Here is a 24488-nt window from a genome sequence, read left to right on the forward strand (position 1 = left end):
TTTATTAAATAGCTATTAAATAAGATGTGAGTTTTATGCATGTCTAAACCAAGTCAGAGAATCTGGAGCGTCACAAAAGCTGAAGACATAGGAAGGCCTGAAACGCTAGTTAAGTAGCTGTGGTCTTGAGACCGCTTCTACTTAATCATTCCGCAACCTTAAGTGTAGAGGATTTCAATCATCCTGATCCATTCACGCGCGAGCAGGTGGCGGTGTCACACAAACAGCGGTTTATGAAATTTTAAATGCGGAAGAGCAGAGGCGTAAGTACGGGCCTAGTGGGGCAGCTTGGAGCGGGCGTCAATATTTGGATCCACTGTGTAGGCGTTTGTAAGGAGTCTGTCATATTTTTAATACATTGCATGTGATGTTTGTGCACTGATAACATTTAAACCACGAAACCACAACAATGTGTGTGTTGTTTGTCTAGAGCACATAATCCGGTATGCATAGCATTACGGTTATGGCTCTTTGACATGCCCCTCAAGCTGCAGTTGCACTGACTAATCTCCATTGCAACAGATGGACGCCAGAGTGAGAGCTAAAGCTGGAGGCGCAATCTGCTGAAGTAGGTGTCATTCTGTGGTATTTTTCACAGTTCTTCTTTATCTGTTTCCTCACTCACTAACCCTGTGTGTCTCATCATTCACACAGTCAATTTCTACACACTGTCCTCTTTACCTTCCCATTTCCACATACTGGCTTCCCTATTTAAAACAGCCCTATAAAAAGAGCTTATATTTCACCATTATATGTTATAATGGTCTAGCCTGTAATGACCCCTAGACTAACTAACATTACAGTGGTAAGTGGGTTTATTTAAATATACCGTATAATACATATTTTTTCAAATAATTTATATTAATATATATATTTCTATATATATCTATATATATCTATATATATATATATATATATATATATATATATAAATTAGTTTGGAAGTGAAGGGCACTCTCAGGTTTTTTGGAGAAAGACAAAATATTTTTATTTTGAACAACAACGAGTCATCAAGGACAGAGTCGACGTTTCAGCTCACATAGAGCCTTCTTCAAGACAAAGAAAATCTGTAAAACATATAAAGAAAAGGAAAAAATACTAATATGATATGCAATATACAGTGGTAACAAACACCATAGCTACCCTAAATTAAAAACGTTTGAGAGGATAAACTTTAACTCTAAACCAACAGAGAGGCAGTACTAAACACCCAATCGCACTAATATCCATCTACCCACAAGAACCAAACTGAAATAGAGCCAAAATACTATTAGGGGGTGAAATAAATGTGATAAGATAAGATAAACCCAAAAAAACAATATATATGGTACCACTAATATATGTTAAACCATAAAATAAATTGATATAGAGTTCATATAAGGATATGTATAATCTTCCTGGCACTCTTCAGTCTTCTGTGTGGTCTCTCTTGATCCTCATAAAAAAAAGAAATATGTCACATAGCGTAAGTCTGTAACTTCGTTGCAATACAAAACTTGTGTCTGTGCAAATGGTTACTCACATGCGGTGGAGCTATAACCAAGCTCAGGTAGAAGCGCACACCCACTTTTATACTGTTGGGTAAACAGATTCTTGTACCAGTTGTTCAGATAAATGATTTTATTAAAACACAATATATAAAATATATAAAATAGCGTCACCAGACCTGCTATCAACACCTTTTGTAATAAGTTTAGGCAATACAGTATAGTAATTGCTCAATATGAGCTTAACAGGATACTAGAAACCGTGGTAAGGAGTTTAGAAACTGAACCACACAACCTCCCCCAGAAAGTCCAGTAACTGTTGCTCTTCTTATTGGTGTGCAGGTGCTTGGGAAGGTGCCAGAGAACGATAAGTCCAACGTACGTTTCGCAATAAGCTTTATCAAGGATGGTGTGCGCATGTCCAAAACCTTAATTTAAGTCATTCAAAATCCTTAAACCGGATATCCGGTACACGGTCCTCCATCTTTAAAATGGGCAAACATTTAAATTTATGGTCACCATATAACTCCAAGTAGAAATATTCAAAGTGAAGGCATTCACCAATATATGCATAAACATTAGTTAAGGGTAGAAATATTAGACAAAGGAATGTTAAAATTAATTAGATGAAATTATTTCATTTTACAAGTATACAAGGTACCATATAAATAGAAAATATTTACAATTAGTATGTAATATGTTAATACGGAAAATAAAGAAAAATATACACCTTAAAATTAAAACTATTAGGGGGTGTCCACCCGGATACAAAACATAAGATACAGCCCTTTTACAATGTACTACAGTAACCAGATTTGTGCACAAAAGGGGTATGAACCCACATTACATGACTCAACAACATTCAAGAAATTCATGCAATATCCGGGATGTGCACAAATCTAGTTATTCGAGCCCCCGCCGCCAGTTAAACTTTCCTGACACTTGGCGGCTCTATTGTAACTGGTACCAGTGTTTTCTTTACTCTATGGACAGAACTGATCGGCTACAGAGGAAAGGTGTGGGTTAGTAAAGTTGCTGCTAATGACCTTACTCTATGGGGTACCTAGTTACCTGTCTATTGTTCACCTGTCTTAATCCTTCACAAACACCCTGCAGCAATTTCCCCTTCCTGACTTTACAAAACATGTGCCCCTCTTGCCTTCCCTATACTCTAGGTTTTTAGCTCTCTATTTTATATGATCCTAAATACCTACAATAGCCTTTATTTGGAAAACACTCAATCTCTTATAACAAGTGTCTACTGGTTGGATTGTCAACTAGTCTAATGTGGCATTTGTATTTAGATATATGCTTCAGCTTATAGTATAGTAATGTGTGTTTACAATGAATTTATTTATTATAGAACTATTATATTTAGCAGCGCTATAACTCCGCAAATAGTTTTCTAACACGTGTTACATACAACGTCCTCTTTATATCTCTATTAGGTAGACGCTATATTCGATATAAGATATATGCTCAGAAAATTATGGTCATTTAACTGACTTTTATACTCAGAGCTAGTTGCTTACTTCAATTATGAAAACACAGTACGATTAAGCCAAAGTGTGGTCCTTTTGCATTCTTGCACACTTTCGCCACTACCATGACTTATCATAGGTTTAGGAGTAAGATACAGAGTCACCTGCAGTTTCACTTTTTTACATAAACCCTATGTTCTATGAATCTTGCTTTAGTAGTTTATTAAATGGCTCACACTATTGGTTAATCTAAGAAGTTGGCTATATATCAACTACTGAGTTCTTTTTGCATTTTGTTATATTTTAATATTTCATATATATCTGAGGACCCAAGACTACGTTCGATCCTTAACTCCTAGGTGCCTGAAAACTGGTAGCGGTTGAGGTTACAGAGGACATTTGATCTATGTATTTATGTTTTTTTATGTGTGTATATGAATTTACAGACATATATACACATATAAAAACATAAATACAAATGTATTATATATAGACATACTGTGTGTATATATATATATATATATATATATATATATATATATATATATATATATATATATATATATATATATATATATATATATAAATTTAACATGAGCAGCATTTTTCATGGCAAATTTCTAAATTGTTTTAATTTCCTGTCCCGCGCATCATGTGACAGCCATAAGCAAATCATAGATATAAATAGGCATACACTGTGAAACTCCTGCATATGCTCAACAGGAGCTAGTGCATCAGAAGTGTGTTTATAATATACTAGGCGATAAGCCTGCCCAGAGGGCAGTCTATGTTTGAAAAATACAAACCCCCAGGCTGAACTTACAAAAAATAAAAAAAGTTAAATTACAGAAAAAAATAAACAAAGCTATCCAAAATAAAAAATGTAAACCCAAACTAATACACCTATAAAAATAAAAAATCCCCCCAAAATAAATAAAACCCTAATCGAATACTAAACTACCAGTAGCCCTTAAGATAGGCATTGCCCTAAGTTAAACAGCTTGTTTACTTAAAAAAATGGCAATTACCCCTTTAAAGTAAATCCTTCCACCCAACCAACCCCCTCAAAATAAAAAAAAACTAACACTTAAACAACCTAAGGTATCCATTGCTCCATAAGGGGCATTTTTATGGGCATTTCCCTTAAAAGGGCATTCAGCTTTTTTACTGCCCTTAAAAGTGCAATGAGCTCCTTTACAACCCATTAAATCCCTAATCTTAAAAATAACCCCCCCCAAAAAAAATAATCCTAAAACTAAGCCCCAAATAGGTACTCACCGTTCCTGAAGTCCGCAGTGAAGGTCTTCTTCCAGGCGGCTCGATCATCTTCTATCTTCATCCAAAACTAAGGCAGCACGGAACAGAGGTACAGAGAGGTCTTCCCTGATGTGTGGATCCGGAGCGGCGGTCCTCAGCTGCGGTCTTCAGGGGCAGCAATCCTCAGGGGTGTGGAGGCTTCTCTTCATCCGATCTCCAGCGTACACTGAAAACTGAATGCAAGGTACTGCATTCAATTTAGGGGTAACTTGCATTCCTATTGGCTGTTCAAATCAGCAATAGGATTAGAGCTACTGAATTCCTATTGGCTGTTCAAATCAGCCAATAAGATTTCAGTAGCTCTCATCCTATTGGCTAATTTCAAAATTTCAGCCAATAGGAATGCAAGGTACCCCAATAAATATTGGGTACCTTGCATTCAATCTTCAGTGTGCAACGGACGATCACATGAAGAGAAGCCTCCATGCCGCTGAGGACCCACCGCCGCTGAAGTCTGCCGCTGTGGACCACCACTGAGGACAGCCGATGACGATCCGTGCATCAAGGAAGCACAGCTCCGCACCTCCACTACGCTGCACCTTTGCTCCGGATGAAGATAGAAGATGATGGAGTCACCTGGAAGAAGACCTTCTCTGCCGGACTTCAGGAATGGTAAGTACCTATTTGGGGCTTACTTTTAGGATTTTTTTTTTATTAGGATTTAATGGGCTGTAAAATAGCTGATTACCCTTTTAAGGGCAGTAAAAGAGCTAGATTAGGTTTTTTTTGCGGGGGTATTTTCATAGGGATTAGGTTTAATTTTTTTGTTTTTGATAATTTTGTTTTTTTTTCTGTAATTTTAGAGTTTTTTATTTTTTTAATTTTAGATTATTTTTTGCAATTTAATGTTAGGTTTTATTTAAGTGTAACTTAATATTGGGGTAATTTAGGAGGTGTTAGGTTAGGGGGCTTAGTAATTAAATTAGTTATTTGCGTTGTGGGGATTGGCGGTTTAGAAGTTAATAGGTTAATTTGGTTTATTGCGTTGTGGGGTTAATAGGTTAATTAGGATTATTGCAATGTGGGGGGTTGGCGGTTTCGGAGTTAATAGGTTAATTACTTTATTATTTTGCTATTTTGGCGGTTTCGTTAATACTTCATGCGGGGGGTTAGGTTTTTTTAATTTCTTGCGGGCAGTTAAGTGTTTTTTCATTGTTTTATGCGGTTGCGTTTTTTTTTTTTAAGGCTTTGTTTGCCTACGCTGCATCCAGGTGGATTCTGAAAATGGCAGGTTGGTGAAATAATCTACCTGCAGTGGATTCTTTCACCACCCTGCCATTTGTGGATTCCACCGGGATGCAGCTTCAATGCATCCAGGTGGATTATTTTGGCTGCGCGCAGCCCACATTCTTTTGGCTGCCTCGCGCAGCCAACATTCTTTGATGATGCGTGTGCAACTGGCGATGGCAACAGATGTGTTACAAACACGATTATAGTAAATATTTTATATAATTTTATATAAAATATAAAATAAAATTTTTATTTTATATAATTAAAGATAGATCAATATCACTTACTCTGAATTTAACATGAGCAGTATTTCTTTTTACAAATTTAAAAATTTGGAGGGCTATTTGTTGCTCCTGGCTCTCGTGCTAACTGTGTCTGACTTTTTCCAGACACGCAAAAAAGCAGAAGTTAAAATATCAAGGCAGCGTTAACATATTCTTCCATATACTTCAATGGATTGTGAAAAGTGGAAAAGAAGCTAACACCCATACTCATGTGCTAACCCGCATACCAACAACCCCCCAACTCTAATAACCCCTAAACCACCACATTGCCCACTGCAAAGTACCCCACTACACTATTAATCCCTAAACCACCACACCCCCACAGGGCAGACTGCTCTGCTACAAATCACCAAAACCCCCATTAGAAATATTACCAATAATAAAAAACCCAGTTATGCCTATTCTAAAATTAAAGCCCCCCTTAATAGAAACCCACCACAAAATAAAATACCATAAGCAAACACTAAAGGTTTCTTTAGCAATAGCCCTTGGAAGGTCTTTTTGTACGGCATTTCTCTATAGTGATTTAGCTCTTTTTCTCAAAAAAATATAAACCCAACTCTATAAAAAAAAGTAACCCCTAAAATGAACATAGCTCTTTTTTTGAAAAAAAAAAAAAAAAAACCTAACCTAAAGAAAAAAAAAAAAAAAAAGATTTTACTCACTGGACTTGAATCCAGCTCCTACCTGATCACCAATTGCGGCGCTCCTCTTCATGGAGGAGCCCATCTTTATCCTGGTTGCGGCGGGGAACTATCTTCATGGAGGCAGTGGCGGTCCATCTTCTGAAAATACCAGGCAATCCTCCCCTGAACAAGGAACATGACAACCCAAGAAGATTGTTTTGGCCTTCATTTGACCTCGTCATTGAGGTGCAGCCACATTCCTCAAAGCACACTGGGCAAAGCATCTACATCTGATTTCCCCCATCACCTTTAGGGAGACTTCCCCGGGGTCATAATACAAATTCATACAGAAAGAGAAGCACTATACCAGGAACGGACAACAGCTCAGTAGCTTGTTCTATGACGCGTTACTACCTATGAGCAGCCTCTTTTAGCCCAATTGTAATATCTATATATATATTTTTTTATGTGGGTAAAAAGTCAGAAGCTGTTCATGAATTTACAGTGTATTAAATGCTACAGTAAAATAGTTTAATCAAATATTGCAATAAATAGCTGCCTTCAGTTGAAATAATTTACAACATTGTTGATTTTCCATACACTAATTAGTAGAGAAATAGTTTTGCATTAAAATAAAGAAGATAACTTTTTATACACACAGGATTTATAACCCAGCTACTATTACGCTTTTATTGTTGAATGTTGACATTTTTATTTTAACCACTTTACCTTCTTTTGATGCAAGACCTGTTCAAAGGCCAGATTACAAGTGGAGGGCTATTTAATGCTCCAGCTTGAGCGTTAACTGTGCTAGAAGTAAGCTTTTTGTATTTGTCAAGTTAGACTCTTATTAGGAGTTGAAAGCAAACTGTTTTTGCTGTCGCTCTAACCTGACAATCGCAAAAAGCCGAACTTACAATATCATGTGCGCGTTCTTGTATTACTGCATAGAAGTCAATAGAGCAAAAAATATTTACACCCAACTCATGCGCAAACCTGAATGCATATTCTCATGTGCGCTAACCCTCCATGAAAATATGAATATCTCACCTTCCAATGTTCTTCACATAAAAGAATATCTTCTATTTATTCATAAATACATATTTCTATATATATTTTTTTGTTGGTTAAACATATATTTATATCTATATATAGATGATTATATATATATAGGTATATATATATATATATATATATATATACACGCACACACAAATATATATATATATATTTATATATAAATATTTATAAATAATTAGAACATATCCCCCCATGTGCAGATCATTGGAATGTCAAATATTTACAGTAAATACACAGTATAACACTTTATTAAAAAAAGAAGCTGCACCCATGTGATGTATCGCCATAGAACAGGCAAACAATGGTATTGAGCTGGTTGTTCGTTCCTGTGAGTGCGCTTCTCTCTGTATGTATTTAGTCTCCCTAAGGGAAAAAGGGGCAACCAGACATGGACTCCTTGCTCAGTGTGCTTAGAGGAATATGGCTACACCTCACTGACGAGGCCCAATGAAGGCCAAATTGATTGCCTGGGATTGCTGTGTTCCTTATTCAAAGAGGAATTGCCTTGTATTTCGGCGCTGGACGGACCGTAATAGGCGGGATCAGACTGATATACTACAGGAAAGTTCTACTCTGTGAAAAGCATTACTGGGCTAAAAAGTAGCTGCACCCAGGTTGTAAATCACCATAGAACACGCTAACAATGGTATTAAACTGGTTGTTCATTCCTGTGACATATAATGCGTATCATGCAGTATGGACGAGTATAACAAAAGAGAATTTAACATTTTACAAAGTTGTGAGAGTCTGCAAATTGCAATATATTTATGACATTTGCTAGCGCATGTCATGGAATTATAAGGTTGTTTTTTAAATGGGTATAAATCTTTGCACCATGTTGTCCTTTACACTCAATATATATATATATATTAGAGATGTGCCGCCAATACATTTTCGTTTACCCGGATATTCAGTGGCTGCACTATTAGGTATTAGTTTAAAATGAAAAGTGAATTTAAGCTAAACATTTATTTTAGTTTTCATGAAAACAAAGGCAAATGTTTCAAATTTACAGAAGAGATCATGACCTTTAAAGTCATCAATCCCCGGCCTAACCTTCTAACATTTATCAAATAACTTACTTAATATAAATAAGAGTTACACACAACTTTGGTATAAAATTAGCCGCAGCCATTTTATTAATAACATAAGTTAAATATTAGATAATAAAACATCTTCAAACATTTAAACAGAACATACCTGATGTTCATAAATAACATTCCACATCAAAACATTCTGTCAATTCCCCACAGCGGTGCTAGTTCCCAAACCCTCAAAAAACAAGATGGCCATTATTAAAAAACTGGACTCAACTATATCCACGTTGAGTCCGTACCAAGCACACCTCCACTTTAATAGGGAACCCCTTGTCCCTATCAAACCAGTTGCCCGCTCACCCCATGGAGAGGCAACTACTTAAAAATCCTCCAAATCACTTGGCCATATTGCTTAAAATATTTGTCTGGGAACTAGCACCCCCCCCCCCCATTGCTGCGACGAACACAAAACAAGGAAGGAACACCACAAGCTTAGGGAGGGAGGGAGCACTTTCCACAGAAGTTTTCTTAACAATCTGATGACAGATTCTCCCGCTCATTTCATTAAATGTGTAATAGCGTGTGCTAAGCCCGCCCCCTACACATTCCTAACCAATCAAAACCCACTAGGCCTATTCCTCCAACGGTCAAGGCCCCTTCCCGTTACTTCGAACTCCCAGGGGCTCCCTGACCTTTAAAGTCATCAATCCCTGGCCTAACCTTCTAACATTTATCAAATAACTTACTTAATATAAATAAGAGTTGCACACAACTTTGGTATAAAATTGTCCGCAGCCATTTTATTAATAACATAAGTTAAATATTAGATAATAAAACATCTTCAAACATTTAAACAGAACATACCTGATGTTCATAAATAACATTCCACATCAAAACATACTGTCAATTCCCCACAGCGGTGCTAGTTCCCAAACCCACAAAAAACAAGATGGCCGTTATTCAAAAACTGGACTCAACTATATCCACTTTGAGTCCGTACCAAGCACACCTCCACTTTAATAGGGAACCCCTTGTCCCTATAAAACCAGTTGCACGCTCACCCCATGGAGAGGCAACTACTTAAAAATCCTCCAAATCACTTGGCCATATTGCTTAAAATATTTGTCTGGGAACTAGCACCCCCGCCACCGACTGGACTGCACACACAGCCCAGTCCCGCCAAACCCAAAATTTTGACCAAAGCTTCTTTTATATCAAAAAGGAATAGCTGCAGCCCAAATTGATTAAAGTGTACCCCATCCTTTAGATAGAATTCCTCAGCCCCTTCCACTTCAAAATCTGGGTGAAAAACAACGCCCCCCCCCCCCAACCTTCTTACAAAAGAGCTAATTATTTTATTAACTTTTTTACGGCTCTTTTCAAGTTTATCATAATCCCACGCTGATCTCCAAACCAGGCGAGGAGTAATCTGTGACCAGATTATTTTTATTCCAGGATAAAGATCTTTAATATTGCCCAAATCTCTTTTTATTCTTCTTACTAATTCCTTCTGAGGAATAATACCCAAATCATTCCCCCCCAAATGCAACACCAAGACATCAGGGTGATGAAAAACCTTGCTGTACTCGACAAATACTGGAAACAGAAGTTTCCAGCACATACCCCTAATTCCAAACCATTTGACCTCCCATTGACCAACTGGACACCCGAGCTGCAGGCCGCCCATTTTCTTACTGGCCTCAGCATTGGCCCAATATATAAATGAATGCCCCATCACCCATACGATCCTCACACCTGAAATACAAGAAATAAAAGAAAAACATTCAGGTTGTTTGCTCAAGCATTCCCTCACATTCACCCCATTCTAAAAAAAAAAATTTTTATACCCTCAAATCAGGCCTAACATAAGATTTATAATGACTTGAACCCCATCTACTAATCTTTTTAACTATATCTTCCTTGAGACCTAGCATAGAAGCTTCAGTAGCAGCTCCTATACGGAATGAGTGGGACCCAAACTCTAATGGATTAAAACCCAATAAAACAATTGATCCCTTCAAAATGGCTCTAAATTGATACTGCAACAAAAAGGAACCATCTGAGTGAACCAACAATGGGCCCCATAATGCATCATTACCTGACAAGGACATATCGCTGACCCATTAGGGAACAGCACTATATTCTTGCCTTTTCCGTAAATGTCAGTTTTACTACTCCTCAGTAAAATTTCAACCCTGCTCTCACCCCATATTACATCTTTTTTTTTTGTAAACCCCCAGAAACTCTCCTACTAAGGCTTACCAATTCAGATAGCCTAAAAGTCCCAAAAAAGGCCAAGACAAAGGCCTTTCTAAACAATGTTACTTCAAATGCTGATGAACAAATATCAGCCAATACTACCCAAATTTTTTCAAGCAAAGTAAATGTAATAGGCCTTCTCTTGTCTATACTCTTCGCCTTCTTCTTTAAACCTTTAAGGATCTGACATACCCAAAAAACCTTTGTAATGTCAAACAAACCTAATAAACGGAATCTAAAAGCTAAGGCAGACAATCTTTTTTCCATATTAGATTCTGACAAACCCAAAGTTCCCCAATGCCACATCCATTCCAATAAGCAACCTGTGACATCATCAGACCCCTCCTTGAGTTCAGCCTGACCTAACCACATTTCCCATTCACTCCAGACTGATACATAAGAAGACCAAGTACCTGGAGCCAAAGAATTCTTAATTAACTCAGCCAATCCTCCTCCCCAAGCTTCCATAATTGATCCTGGAACTTCGCTCCGACTACATCCGCCTGAGGAGCCAGCTCCCGAAAACGACTCCACTGTGAACGAGATAAAGTATCTGCTATCAAATTAAACTTACCAGGGATATGTTTTGCCCTGACAAAAACATTCATGCTCAAACATTTCAAAACCAGTACTCTTAATAAATGCAAAACTGGCAATGAGGACGCAGATAATGAATTGATAGCAGAAACAACACCCATATTATCCGTGTGGAATAATATAGATTTATTAACCAAATCATGCTCCCACACAAACAAAGCTACCAGAATTGGAAATAATTCAAGAAAGACTAGATTTTGAGTTAAACTCAACCCCACCCAGTCTTGGGGCCACACCTCCGCACACCAATGACCCTGAAAATAAGCCCCGAAACCAACACCACCAGCTGCATCTGTTATCAAATCCAAATCAACATTAGAGATCCTAGCTTCCATAAAGATTGCAGCTCCATTAAAATTTTTAAGGAACTCTAACCAAACCTTCAAATCATCTTTGTGACCTTTTTTAACCCTTACAAAATGATGAGGCTTACTAACACCAGATGTAGCCAAGGACATTCTTCTAGAAAAAACTCTACCAATGGGAATGATTCTGCAAGCAAAATTAAATTTTCCCAACAGAGATTGCATTTCACGCAAAGTCACCTTACGGACACCCAGAAAGCGCTGAATCATTTCAGACAAATCCACAATCTTTTCCAAAGGCAACCTACATTCCATTTTTTCCGAATCAATTGTAATACCCAAAAAATTAAGGGCCGTAACTGGACCCTCAGACTTTTCCATTGCAATGGGAACCCCAAATTCAGATGCCATTAAATAAAAACAATCCCTTAACTTCAAACAAACATCCAATTCAGGAGGACCAACAAAAAGAAAATCATCAAGATAATGTACAATAGAAGAGAATCCTGACTTAAATTTAACTACCCATTCCAAAAAGGAACTAAAACACTCAAACAATGAACAAGAAATAGAACAACCCATCGGAAGGCAAAGGTCAATGTAGAAAAAAACATCAAAACAGCAACCCAAGAGATAGTGGGAAGAAGGATGAACCGAAAGCAATCGAAAGGCCGCCTCAATATCAACCTTAGCCAGTAAAGCAAATTGACCTGCCTCCCTCACCAACTTAACCGCCATGTCAAACGATGTATAAGACACTGACGATAATTCTTCCGGAATGTCATCATTCACTGACCCACCCTTTGGAAAAGACAAGTGTTGAATAAGCCGAAATTTACCCGGTTCTTTCTTAGGGACCACACCCAAGGGAGAAATATGCAAATGGGGGATAGGAGAAACTTTAAAAGGCCCTGCCATTCTGCCCAACGAAACCTCCTTCTCAAGTTTACTCCTAACAACATCTGGCCATTCCCTAGCTGACTTAAGATTACCTCTGTAATGAACAACTCCCCCTGAAGATGGGATTTTAAAACCGTACATTGAACAATAACAAAGCTTTTTCTCTAAAGCCCTTCTGTTTAGCATAGAGTACCTCACCGGAGTTAATCCCTTTTTCAGACAACTCCTGGGTTCCACCCGATTTGTTCTTTTTGAAACACTTGGAGAAAGAGTGGGAACCCCCACACCCTGAACACTCATGTCTAAATTTACAAGCTGATCCCCATTTGCAAATCTTTTCATTAAAAGCAAAACAGAAACCTTTTTTGACTGTTGCCGATGACCCACTCTGAAGTGACCTGCCGGCTCCACAATGAAAAGGCTGCGAAGACCTTAACGGGGTCATTATTTTTAGCCAAAGGCCCATATCATGGTCATCCCACTTCATCTCAGGCTTAACCGACAAACGTTGTCTATATTGTTCATCATAAACACACCAAGCCATACCCCCATATGTTCTCTGAGCAGCAGCTACTTCAACTAAATAACAAAAGAGGGCCGCACCTTGGTCAGGGAACTTACCATCAAATACACTGGCGTAAATAACAAAAGCTTGGAACCAATTAGTAAATGTTTTAGGTAACTTTCTGTACCGTTTTTTCCTCTCCTCTTCTTCCTTCTTTGACGCATCCTTCTTTGAGTCTTCAGGTATCTCAAAAGACTGGTCAAGAGGAAGGAGAAAAAATTATTCAATAAATTCTCTCTTCCATATCTTCTCCCTTAACTCAGCCGTCAAGTGCATACCTAAAGGCCCAATAGAACACAAACAAGACCTGGCCAAAGCTGTGTCAGCAATTTTAAGTTCAGGGCCCCCAGACCCTTTATTATCAACATTAGCCACTTTTGACTGGGGCAATCCAACAGCTTGAGACTGAATTGCCGACCCTACATCTTTTGCTCCCTCACCAGAACTCACTACTGACACATTTTGCGGTGCAGATCCAGGAGGAACCCATGAATTGGCGACTCCCCCTGAAACTTTAACACCTTCTAACTTGGCTAACAAGTCCCTTAAACCCGCTACAACAGTTACTGATAAAGGATCAACATTCACACCAACTTTTTCAACCCCCACATTCACTTCCACGGCCCCAGATCCCTCATTACCTGTCCCAAGATCCTGAACCGCAGCAGACTGATCCACTTGAGATGCAGCCGTGACCTTCTCCCTACTCTGGAACCCAGGAGTCCTAGGTTCCGTATTAGCCATCACTTGTTGACTTCTTTCAGCCTGTAAAACAGAAACATGTGACAAACCCCCCGAAGGTGCCCAAACACCAATGCCCCTACTAGCCGTAGACATACCCAACCTACTATCAACTAAAACCCCTCTACCCCTCTTAGCAGCCGTAACCTCTAACACTTCCCCCTTAAGTCCCCATACCTCTTGCGTTGTCTACCTCTACCTTGTATTCTCCCATTCCCAGACCTGTTTGGACAGAATTAACCAAACTATTAAATGTATTGTTATGACTCCGTCCCAAAATCCCCTGATGACCAAAATTAAAATTGTTGGCCGTACTCGCCCCTGCTTCTTCTCCCCTTGAATTAGAACGTCCCGCCACCGGAACGCCGTCCTCTATATCAAGCCTGATATTATCCGTCCAGGATTCCTGAAGGCCATGAGCTTCCCCACTCAGGCCGTCATTTCCCACCACCAAGAAACCCAGAGAATTCACAGGCCGTGACCCAATCTCATTCCCTTCTAAAAGAAAAACATTATTAGAAACAGGTAAATGTTCAACCACATCCACATTCCTACCCCTCAAATTTCTTATCTCACCCCTTAAAATTAAATCACTCGATGCCCTAACTGCCGGTCTAAACTGGCGAAGGGGATCAACCGAACTGGGAGAAGGAGGAATAAAATCCTCCTCAGAAGAATCTAAATATAAGGCTAATTCCTCATCGCCAGTACTAACCTCCGTATCATGCTGATTCTCACTTACTTCAACCCCCTTAACTCTCTCATCTAATACCGCTACTGCTCCTCAAAACTGCTACTAGGCCTCAAAACCTGGGCCGTCTTTGGAACATTATGTACCTGCGCCTCAACCGCCTGCGATAAAACGGCCGAGCCTGAAACCCCTGCCTCCCTATCATCCTCACCCCTCTTTCTCTCTAAAACACCTACTGACCTAACACTAATCACTTGCTCATTACTAACACCCGCTAAACTAGGCCTCAACGGACCGTCACCTTTACTAACTTGCCTCTTTCCTTTAACAGCCTCTTTCTGGCCTAAATTGGCCATCTTACCCTTAGGCAAAAATCACCCTTCTTTACAGAAACTTTCACTTGCCCCGGTAGAGAACCACTGCTCCTGGATAGCATAGCGGGATCCCCAATCTCAGCTCCGACCTGCCGACTCCCAGAACCGGAACCTGTTTTCTTCTTCATGGACGCCTTTAACCCCAGACTGGGGCTGGATCTCCTCCGTCCGCCGTTACTGCCTTCTGAATCCGGATCCAAACGGACCGGAGGCCAAGAACGTCTCACCGGTCTAGAAGCAGCATCCTCTTTATCGTCCCTCACTCCGATATCCGAAACGAAAAGAGGACGTAACTTATCTTCGAGCCAGGTAGGGCCCATTTTAGCGGCTTCCAACTTAAGTTGATCGAAAATAGCATTAAACTGCGACATCACAAATATCTCCAACGACGAGCACTTTCCACAGAAGTTTTCTTAACAATCTGATGACAGATTCTCCCGCTCATTTCATTAAATGCGTAATAGCACGTGCTAAGCCCGCCCCCTACACATTCCTAACCAATCAAAACCCACTAGGCCTATTCCTCCAACTGTCAAGGCCCCTTCCCGTTACTTCTAACTCCCAGGGGCTCCCTTAACGTAAGTATTAAACACTTTATTAAATTTAATTTAATAAAATGCAATGGAAATACAATTTTTGTCATGAATATGCATAGGTACGAAAACTAATGCAGATATCTTTAGGGTCTATCATACAGTCTCCATGACCTTCAAAATAATATACCTTACTGATCCAAAAAAATGCCACTTGCTCAGTGAAATAAAGATTTAAAAAAAAAAACAAAAAAAAAAACTCATTATTAAACACTTTTCTTCACCTGTTCTCAAGGTAGATTAAGAAACTGTGAGCTGTGTTACTTACTACCCTGTTACAAAGTAGAAAATCCTGACCTTTTTTGCCCAGAACATGGTTAGACGTAATCTGTAGTTTTAAATATTGTCAAGGCTCATGTTTATAGCAGAATACTTTAGGCACTATACCAATAATTTAACTTTCTTTAGGAGGATCATAAACAGTGTAGACCCTTAATAGTAAGCCAATGCAAAACAATAGAGTCTTTTTCAATGAATCTGCTTAAACTTCCACATTAAATTAAATTGGTTTTAAAGCTATTCTAATCAGTTAGAATAGTCACAGTTTGAATTAGAAAATCAACTTGAATTATTATATATCACAGCAAAATTCTGGGATCTTTAGTCAGCACATGTGTTAATAAATGGGGACATTGTGTTAACAAACTGACAGAAATTAATTGAAAACATTTATTTTCTATACAGATATACTGAAATTCTGTTCTCGGTTGCAGATTTATACTAGGCACAATTGAAAAAAATATGGCTAATATCCTTACAATTTAAATAAAAATGCTTAAATTAAAAATTTAAATGTTTGATAAATATGTGTCTTAAAAATAATTTTAATTGACAAATAAATATGTGCAATATTGCTTTGCATATTTAGAAAGCATTTATCACATAACACTAATGCAATTCATGTTAGTTTAATATTCATTGCATATAAGCACAGGTTACATTAATTTTAAGAAGGTGGAATCAGGTGTTTTACGTTGGTAATTGCTGCCACAACACACAGTGCTTATCTAATCAGTCCTGTCACAGGGAAATTTATTTACACACAAAAACTATACTTAACATTATTAGTGTAATAGATACTTATAAGTCAAACCCAAGGCTGTTTGAATGAATTAACGTTCTTGTTTACTCACTTTGCTCTGAATGATGAATGGAGTAATGAAGGAAACAGACATATGTTTTAAAGCAACTGTGTATTGAAGGTACTAAATTATAGTGACTTTATTATGATACAGATTAACATATTAATCCTATGAATAATATCACAAAATAAACACAAATAAACAACATTTAGTCACATCGTTTTTTTTGTTTGTTTTTTTATAAATGAACAATTGAAGACATTTTGGTTTGGAAACTTGTAACATTACTTTTCATAATAAATGAAGCAATATATTTCCACATTTTTTTCAAAGAAAAAAAATGGACTTTGTTGGTGATTTCAATATTTACACAGAAAAACTCCAGTGCTACATATATTCATACTTATACTAAGTTAGAGCCACACTGCATGCAACTAACAAATATTCCTTCATTTTGTTCATTCAAAATAATTTAAAATATTAAGAAAAGAAGTGAGCCTGTACATATTTTTCTGTAAGCATAATGTCAAAGGGACAGTCAACACCAGAATTTTTGTTGTTTAAAAAGATAATCCCTTTATTACGCATTCCTCAATTTTTCAAAACCAACACTGTTATATTTATACACTTTTTACCTCTGTAATTACCTTGTATCTAAGCCTCTGCAAATTGCCCCTTTGTTTCAGTTCTTTTGACAGACTTGCATTTTAGCCAATCAGTGCTCACTCCAGGATTATTTCACGTGCATGAGCTCAATGTTATCTATATGAAACACATGAACTAATGCCCTCTAGTGGTCAAAAGGCATTCAGATTAGAGGCAGTCTTCAAGGTCTTAGAAATTAGCATATGAACCTTCTAGGTTTAGCTTTCAACTAAGAATACCAAGAGAACAAAGCAAAATTGGTGATAAAAGTAAATTGGAAAGTTGTTTAAAATTACATTCCCTATTTAAATTAAAAAAGTTTTCTTGGACTTGACTGTCCCTGCAATAACTGATTGCACCTACATTGTTATCAAACTTAGGTAGAAAATACAATGTTAGTATCCGTGGAAACTCCATATTTATTAGTGTACATATTTTGTTATGCACCATCAAATAGGAAATATTTTACATGTTAAACTTTAAACAGCGTTTAAATTTAAGTCTCTTTTCAATCTTTTATTTGTCTTAAAGTTATGCTAGGATTTGCCAGTGCTAAAAATAAAGGGTGCGTTCATTCATGAAGTGTATAAAACTGAAAAGTGTATAAGTGTATAAAGCTGAAAGTTCCTTTATTTGCCTGCAGTTTATGCCAAGCTGAGTGCCTCCAGCCACCCACAGAAAAAAACACTATTTGTTCAATGAAGGGGTGTTTCCATCTCTTAGCCAATAGCAATAGCATGACATTTTTTATACTTCTTGACTGACAGTCCCCTTTATTTATAGCACTGGTAAATCCTAGCATTTCAAAAATGCTATGATTTAAAATCACCAATATGATATTTTAATTCAGGGCTCCAGTGTTTTTGAAATTATACAATGTAGATAGGTTTATATCCTGCCTGTTGGGACTTTTGCAGTCATAAAGCCCTTTGTAGCTGGATTTAATTTTTGTAATGAACATTACTATCTTTGTTGGGGGCAACGTAACTTTGATATATAGACATCTACCCACAGCTCTCAATTATTTAAAGCAGGACTGTGTGAATTGTCATTTACAAATATCTAGACTACAATTGTTCATATTTTGCTGTTTATAACTTACAAATGGCTTTGTAATGATATTTTTTAACTATGTTTGTGGTGGATAATAAACATGATGCTGACATGGTGTCCCTTTTCTGTTTATGCACATAAAGATTGCTCCCTTCATTCTTTTTTATTCTTATATAGTTATTTAAAGTGACAGCCTACACCTATTTTTCTTATAAAATGGTTTATACAGTTGTTGTTTTTTTACATAAAGGAAACAAAAGCAATAAAATAAAAACATTTGATCAAGGTATTTTTCATAATGATATCTAAATGTTGAAAGTCTTATTTTAATTCCATGTCTCTTTAAATCCTCTATATTATTGCATACAAGATATAAGAGGCTTTTATATGTTATGCCATGGTTTTAGGAGTTTACCATTCAAAAATCAATTAGAAATAATTACACGTATAAAAAAGGTGATGTTTTATTTTTCAGGGTAATATTCTAATATATATATTTTTTTATCTTTACAGATATTTTTAAATGCAGACAATATCAAACTAGGAAATTTACCACAAGGTTCCTTTACACCATCCTCACCTAACTCAGACGCACCTCGACAGACTGTATATGAGTTGTGTGTGTGTCCTAATGGAAAACTGTATCTTTCTCCAGCTGGAGCTAGCTCCACATGTCAATCAAGTAGCAATGTTTGTCTATGGAGCTGAAAAACTCTGTGTTTTCTCACACCAGGAAAGCCTTTTGCTACTATTCCTCTGCTTCAAAGTTCTGCCCACGTTCCCCTTGTGATATGTCTAAAACTTCTAATGGCCTACTGAGCCTCTTCCAATAAATGATACTGCCTCGTCTAGTAGCTTTTTATGCTACTTTTCAGAATGAAGGTGGACAATAAAACTTGAGGATTTAGTTTCAGAAAAACAGGATACAAAGCTTGGATTTTCTTCAGAGTGAAAAACGATGGTGCCTTTGCTCCATAAAAGGAATCACATGGATCTCAGTATTGTCAGAAAATGGATAGACTCAACAAGAGAACAAAAATACTGAATATTTGCAGGGGGCACAATCTAGAGTGATAGAGGACTTTACTATTTTAAAGCACAATTTTCCATTCAATATTTTTGGATGTATACTTTTATTCCACAATTAAATAAAAAATAAAGTAATATGTAATAGTTCCTTTACTAAACAATTTAACTAAAAATGTTTCTTTTCTTTGAGGATCTACATCTGATCAGAAGGTTTTTTTTTTTTTTTATTCCAGTAAAATAAATGTTTCCTTTGTTGAAGCGAAAAAGAAAATTTCAACTGTTTGCATATATAAAATGTTAAAATATCTCGAGCAATACAAGCAGTTCTAAAGCCACTTATTGGACAAATCATAAAAAATAAGTGAACATTGCAATCTTGTGTTATAATTTGTTTATATCTTTGATATTTTATCATGGGTATTGTTTCCTCATTAAAAAAATAAACTGATGCTACTAGATAGATGCAGTAAATAAGTTCACAAGAAGCTGCATAAAACACACACAAATTATGTCTAGAACCCTATTTTGCTTCAATTTTATATTTTTATATTTTAATCTTGCTGAATTTAAAGTGTTATTGTCAACTAGACCAAAATAGCTTGTCGAAATCTACATATTCATGAAGAGATTCAGTCCTATACTGCAGATATTTTATATCTTATAAGGATATTCTATATCTTTTTTTTTTCTCTATGTCAGTCAGTTATGCATGAAAAATAAATACATTTCAATAGAATGCTACAAGACACTTGTTTGCATTTAAAGTATCGGTAAAGAAAAAAATAAGATATATATTACAGAAAATTATGTGCATAATCATTAGTAATTTCAACTTTTAAAAAAGTTAAGTAAATGGATATGATCAAAATCTCTTATGGAAAATATATGCAATAAAGAATTCAAGGTAAATTAGGCAGCATAAAATATAATTTTATACGTATTCTGTATCATTTCAGGTTACTGAGTTTCATTGGCAGTGTAACATTATTACAGATTTTCTTGATATATATATGTAATTAAAAGTCCATTCTACAGCACAACCCTCCTGTTGTCAACCGCCTGGGGGCAAAGATACAAATCTTATACTCCACTAAACAAATGCACTCACAGAACTTCTTTCAAATACACCAATGTTTAATGTAACATTTTCAGAGAAAACTTCCCCTTCATCATTAAGCATTGATGTATTAGAAAGAAGTCCTGTGAGTGCATTTGTTTAATGGAGTATAAGATTTGTATCTTTGCACCCAGTTTAGTGGAGTATATATATATATATATATATATATATACATACATACTCACCAGCGTCTTTATTAGGTACACCTTACTAGTACCAGGTTGGACCTTTTTTTGTCTTCAGAACTGCCTTAATTATTTGTGGCATAAATTCAACAAGGTTTTGGAAAAAAATCCTCAGAGATTTTGATCCATATTGACATGATAGCATTGAGCAGTTGCTGCAGATTTGTCGACTTGCACATACATGAGGCACATCTCCCGTTCCACCACATCTCAAAGGCGCTCTATTGGATTGAGATCTGGTGACTGTGGAAGCCATTGGAGTAAAGTGAACTCATTGACATGTTCAAGAAACCAGTTTGTGATGATTTGAGCTTTGGGACAAGGTGCATTATCCTGCTGGAAGTAGTCATCAGAAAATCAGTACACTGTAGTAATAAAGGGATGGACATGGTCAGCAACAATACTCAGGTATGCTGTGGTGTTTAAGCAATGCTCAATTGGTAATAACGGGCCCAAAGTGTGCCAAGAAAATATCCCCCACACCATTACACCACCACCACCAGCCTGAACCATTGATACAAGGCAAGATGGATCCATGCTTTCATGTTGTTTACGCCAAATTCTAAACCCTACCATCTGAATGTCGCAGCTGAAATCAAGACTCATTAGACCAGGCAATGTTTTTCCAATCTTCTATCGTCCAATTTTGGTGAGCCTGTTCAAATTGTAGCCTCAGCTTTCTGTTCTTAGCTGACAGGAGTGGCAGCCAGTGTGGTCTTCTGCTGCTTTACAATGATAGATAGAGGAGCACTCCCACACAACGTACACTTGTTAAAATGTAGGCTTTATTGAAGTACCGGATAAAATCCAAGCAGAACCGTATCCACACAATGTCTGTGTGAGTGGATTAGAGGAGCTTACTCCACTGCTGACTATTGCTGATGCATTTCAGCTGTCAAAAGGCCGTAATCGTAGCTGCAGTCATGGGTAATGAACTACCCTTTTAAATACACATGTTCTACATGATTGGCTAAAAACAAAATAGCCCGGACTAAACTCATCTATGCTCCACCGTCTTAGGCTGTGGCATATTTACAACATTTAAATCATAATACTTTTTATACCATAGTCACAATATATCAAATTGCAATTGTCTAATCATATATCACTGTAACCAGTTATACAGCGCAAATACTCTATTTTAACAAAAAATGGGTTAAATTCTTACAAGTACATTTCACATAATATAATATCTCTGTCTACAGCATTCACTAATACATTCCTCGAATATTATTACTCTTTATTAAACATTATTAGTTCTTCCAGATTAATGTGCATTTTAAACAGACTGGGCAAGTTCTCATCTAAATATATATATATATATATATATATATATATATATATATATATATATATATATATATATATATATATGGCATGGGCTCTTTAGAAGCGGTTGATTGTGTACACAGGCCCAGACCAGCTATTCCCAAAAATGAATGACATCGTGGTCTACATTAAATCCATCAGGGTCCCTGGTCCTGAGCCTGTATATCCAATCTGCTGCTTTAGCCCATCTGCTTTAAGGTTCGATGTGTTGTGCATTCAGAGATGTTATTCTGCATACCTTGGTTGTAACTAGTGGTTATTTGAGTTAATGTTGCCTTTCTATCATTTTTAACCAGTCTGCCCATCCTCCTCTGGCCTCTGAAATCAACAAGGCATTTTTGTCCATACAACGTCCACTCACTGGATATTTTCTCTTTTTTGGACCTTTCTCTGTAAACCCTAGAAATGGTTGTGCATGAAAATCATAGTAGATCAGCAGTTTTTTAAATACTTAGACCAGCCCATCAGGCACCAACAACCATGCCACATTCAAATTCACTTAAATTCCTTTTTTTCCCCATTCTGATGCTCAGTTTTAACTTCAGCAAGTCATCTTCACCATGTCTAGATGCCTAAATGCATTGAGTTGCTGCCAGTGATTAGCAATTTGTGTTTCCAAGCAATTAAACAGGTGTACCTAATAAAGTGGCCAGTGAATGTATGTATGTGTATCTATCTATCTATCTATCTATCTATCTATCTATCTATCTGTCTATCTATCTATCTCTCTCTCTCTCTCTCTCTCTCTCTCTATATATATATATATATATATATATATATATATATATATATATATATATATATATATATATAAAATAAAAGCAGAAGGAAGCGCACTCCAAAGGGCTTGTGTTAAATATTCACCTTTATTGTGAACGTTTTCGAGCCTATGCAGCTTGTCCTCAGACAGGCAAGATATGAACAGTTTGCACTTACCACCACCGTGACTAAATACCCCTCCTACTACTACGTCACACTCTACACATTGGACATACCCCCAGTAGGGAGGTGTCGGCCGTGTCAATGCAGCGAAGAAATAGGAAGCCCAGTGACAAAAGACATAACGATAAAAACAAATCCACTGTAAAAGACAGATAAAAAGCATGACATAGCACATGGCAATGCAAATGTAAATCGGCAATTGACCTGCCGTAATCGCGTCACCATGGTGACAAGGCAACAAACACATCCATTGGATAGTGCCCAAGCCAATCGGAGCCAAGTATAACGTGATCAGCTGTAAAAACTTACGTTGGCAAAAGGTGCCGTAATAGCAAAGTAAAAATAAATAATATTCCTATGTGTGATCGTTAGGCTGGAAGAGCCCAAAACTAGATAATGGGTATAAATCAACCCGAAAAACACCATAAACACAGGTAAATTCTGTGAGCTTGCACAGCTAGCGGTCACCATAGAAACCACCAAACAAAGGCGGTGATAAATAACATTAGAGGCTAATAGTAGAAAACATGTATGAGAGAAAAACTGTAAATAGGGAAACACTAGTCACTCAGCTAATATCCAAACGTCAGTTTGTGTGTGCCCAAACAGAAAATTAAAAAGGACCAAACTCGTCCCTATCGTAATTAGCACAAAACAAACAGTTTGTACGCACATATTACTGATGGAATGGAGAAGACAGTACCACCAAGGGATGTGAGTAACTAGGAGTACCATTAAGAGACTACCAAAAAGAAGGATAAACAGAACCGTAAGACTTAGGCAGAATCACGAATAAACAGTGAAAAATAAAGAATAGTTAATATGGAAAGTAAGCCATTAGGAAGAGTTAGAGATTAAACATGCGAGAAATAAATTACATTATGGCAACATCACAGAAAGAAGCCAGCAAAAGGAAAGAACCATATGCAATGGATGGTGACTCTCAGTAGGCATGATAAATAGATTATGGCTCTCTATAGGGCATATCGGTGTATCTAAAAAAACAACTGCCAATCAAGAAATGCATAAAGTCCTTTTGGTGTAACAGTTTCCAGCTTGTACATCCAACGGGACTCTCTCTGTAGTAGTAATCTGTTGCGATCACCTCCTCTATTCAGGGGTGGAATGTGATCTATTATGGTATATTTCAGATCGGAAACTCTGTGCTGGCGATCCACGAAATGCCGTGCTACCGGCTGTTCAGATTCTCCTCATTTGAGGGCAGTCCAAATAGCGGAGCGGTGATTTGCCATCCGAGTTCTCAAATCATCAGAAGTTTTACCCACATAGTACAGACCACAGGGGCAGTGTAACAAGTACACAATGTAGGTCGTGGTACATGTAAGGCGGTGCTTGTGTCAGTATATCTGGCGTCTGTGTGGGTGTGTAAAAAAAGACCCCGTAATCAACCCATTACAGGTTACGCAACCCAGACAGCGGAAGACTCCTATTTTCTTATTTACCTCAAGCCAAGTCGACTGGCGATAGCAATCCACTGGGTCTGTTTTGATCAGAAAATCACGTAGGGATCTTGATCTC

At 37.2% G+C, this 24488-nt stretch overlaps 1 protein-coding gene across 2 annotated transcripts in view; it reads left to right on the forward strand.

Annotated features, from left to right (window-relative positions):
* SGCZ (sarcoglycan zeta) overlaps window positions 1-19055 on the forward strand; it is a 995626-nt gene extending 976571 nt beyond the window's left edge. For both annotated transcript variants that reach the window (XM_053703932.1, XM_053703933.1), the window contains one exon: window positions 18861-19055. In XM_053703932.1, coding sequence (XP_053559907.1) covers window positions 18861-19055 — 195 coding nt within the window. The remainder of the gene's footprint in view (window positions 1-18860) is intronic.
* The last annotated feature ends 5433 nt before the right edge of the window (window positions 19056-24488 follow it).

Source organism: Bombina bombina, chromosome 2 (assembly GCF_027579735.1).
Source record: "Bombina bombina isolate aBomBom1 chromosome 2, aBomBom1.pri, whole genome shotgun sequence".
NCBI lineage: Eukaryota > Metazoa > Chordata > Amphibia > Anura > Bombinatoridae > Bombina > Bombina bombina.